This window comes from Dendroctonus ponderosae, unplaced genomic scaffold (genome assembly GCF_020466585.1).
Source record: "Dendroctonus ponderosae isolate FM_Combo_2020 unplaced genomic scaffold, Dpon_F_20191213v2 Dpon_F_20191213_11, whole genome shotgun sequence".
NCBI lineage: Eukaryota > Metazoa > Arthropoda > Insecta > Coleoptera > Curculionidae > Dendroctonus > Dendroctonus ponderosae.
The window spans coordinates 1,511,976-1,514,514 of NW_026017213.1; the positions used below are offsets into that span (position 1 = coordinate 1,511,976).

Below are 2,539 nucleotides of genomic sequence, written 5' to 3' on the forward strand. Positions count from 1 at the left end.
TAGCCATCCGTGCTAGCGAAACGTTAGGGCCAAGTTCCAATCGACGACGGGCTAATACTCCAAAAGTCATCTATTGCTCATCTTTCTTCAAGTGATTTTAGAGCTTAAAGAAGAAAGTTCATAGAGACTGCACAAAGGCTTCCAACTTAGTAGAACACCGGAATTTCCATCCAGCTTGAAGATAAAATAACAACATTCTTCACCCAGTTGAACCTTCATCAAGCCAAGCGATTCAACCCAAATGTAAACCATCCGCATGTTCCATGCGTCCATGTATTGCTTCGCTACGTCCTGCTGTTGCTGTTTGATTGGCGTTTTTGTACAATATTTACATGTTTATACAAGTCGGAATAGAAAGTAGACAACTAAAGTGAAAATGAAAACATCAAGTTGAATAAAAATATAGAGAAAATTAATTCGGTTATTGACGTAGAACGGCGACGAACTGTTGTAGCACCAGAAGCCACCAAGCTTAAGAGACACTGACATAGATTGAACATCTGATTAGTTACAAATGGAAGAACAAGAGAAGTGTTTAATTATATTTATTGCTAGTTGCATAAGGGGCGGTTAATTAAGTACATATCTCATGCATCAAGTGGGTTTAGTTGATTAGGTTACACATGTGTAGAGTGTAGAGAGAAGGAGAAGCCAACAGAGCCTTCGACTGTGATGCGATGTGATTTGTGGCCTTTATCAAAAATTAAATCCCTTAATCAAAAACGGCGTTTCCTGAACTTCTTAGTGCAGTTTTCTCACAATTAGTCTAAAACTGCTTTACTAGTGGCAACACGATTTCATGAAACCAATAAAACCATGTCTGCGCTCAATTTTATCACCGACCTCAGCTCTTAATGCGCTTATTAATGTATGATAATGAAGGATTTTTCGGGGTTGTTGAAACATGCTAAGCCCTATTAATAAAATTTATTGTTCAACAAGAAAATCATGAGAATATGTTGAAAGAACTGTCGCGACACGTTCAAGCTACCCACTTTAAACGCTCACCAACCGAAGAGAATTAACATACAACTATATACAAAAGTCTTTTCGTAGATTGTGATTTAAATAAATAACTATTTCCTAACTGAAAATCCGTCCCCAGTAGGGTCCAGGATCCAGGGATAGTTGTTGGGACACTCCATGCAGGTGAACAGCCTGAGAGTCTCTCCTGGCAGTTCCCTGGTATTTAAGGCGCAAGAATTGGGGAGAGAGCAATAAGGTTGGCCCTTGATATCACATTTCTCCTTCCATTCTTGGAAGTCGCGAAGCCCATTGAGTTCAGTAGGGTTTTGCATCCATTGAACCACCTGCAGATTGGTTACGAAGTATACATCGTTACGAGCCAGCATTTCTTCAATAAACTTGATCAGTTCCTCCTTGAACTCCTTCTTGCTCTTCAGCCAGGAGGCGTGGAAGTGAAGCCCCAAAGGAGCGCGGTTGCTGTTGAAGTGACGGTTGAAGTTGTGGCGCAGGAGGCGAGCAAACTGATCCCCAGTCTGGATATTGGAGCAGGAATCCACCATGTGGCAACCGGGCAGGGATTCATCGAAGGTTGGATCGTCCCTCCTATCCAGCTCGTTCATCACAATCTCCCACACTGGATGGGACCTGGACGGGCAATTGTGGGCGTTTCCATTACATTTGTGGGGCATGCGGAAGTACAAAGTGTAGGGCCAGATGGGGACTCGTCCCAAAGAGGCTGTAATGGAGGCATCGTAGACAAAGAACTGATCGGCCATCATCTCAAATTGCCGGTTTCCTCCCACTCGCAGGTACGGAGCTCGCACCCCAATAATGGAACCATCACTCAAATTGGCAAACCGTTCGATAATCAATCGAGCGCCAGCCATTTCAGCCAGCCAATCATCATAAGAGCCTTGCGACCAATAGTTCGGGTCCTCTTTGTGCGTCAAGGAAAACACGGCGATCTCATGGCCTTTCCTGTGCAACTCCTGCACAGCTGAATAGTTGGTGTACTTGTGCGACACGAAGAAGGTTCCTCTGATTTGGCACCCGTTCGGGTTGGCTCTTTGCCCGTTGAAGACTTCGTCGTACAGATCGATGTTGTCCACATTAACAGCGCCGTTGAAGGTGATGGTGATCATCTGGGGCACATTGGCGGGTTCCAAAGCGCCAGGAATTCGGGTTCCATCAGCTGAACAGAAGCAGTCGGGAAGCGTGCATTGGGTGGTGTCGCAATCTGGAGCTCGGTTCGGGTCAGTCTCGACAGCTGCAGGAAAAAGAGATGATCATTTCAAGTGATGGTGATGTGGGTTATGCGAGCGGGGATACATTGAGGAGGAAATGGCTGTGGTTTTTAGGCAATGATAGTGCTTGGAAATTGATTAAATGTACGCCTAAGAATAATCAATGGGACTTAGATCGGCGCCTCCTGCTGGCCAACGCTGACTTTTCCATTAAGGGGAGTTCCCCAAAAGAAAGATTGGCTAGAGGAATTTTCGCTCTATTTGCGCCTATTGATTTTTGCCAATTGTTTAAGTTTGAATGCTGCGGATTGCTTTGGGAAAGCAGGCGG

General features: G+C 44.8%; 1 protein-coding gene across 1 annotated transcript; it reads right to left on the reverse strand.

The window, feature by feature from the left end:
* Window positions 1–912: 912 nt before the first annotated feature.
* Window positions 913–2,494, reverse strand: LOC125502998 (chitin deacetylase 1-like). Its single transcript, XM_048662655.1, has one exon. It carries the CDS (start codon window positions 2,106–2,108, stop codon window positions 1,077–1,079), a length of 1,032 nt encoding a protein of 343 aa, XP_048518612.1. The 5' UTR covers window positions 2,109–2,494; the 3' UTR covers window positions 913–1,076.
* Window positions 2,495–2,539: the final 45 nt, after the last annotated feature.

What these genes read in the sequence shown, in the direction of transcription:
- LOC125502998 (XM_048662655.1), bottom strand. Translation starts at nt 2,108, where the DNA reads ATGATCACCATCACCTTCAACGGCGCTGTTAATGTGGACAACATCGAT.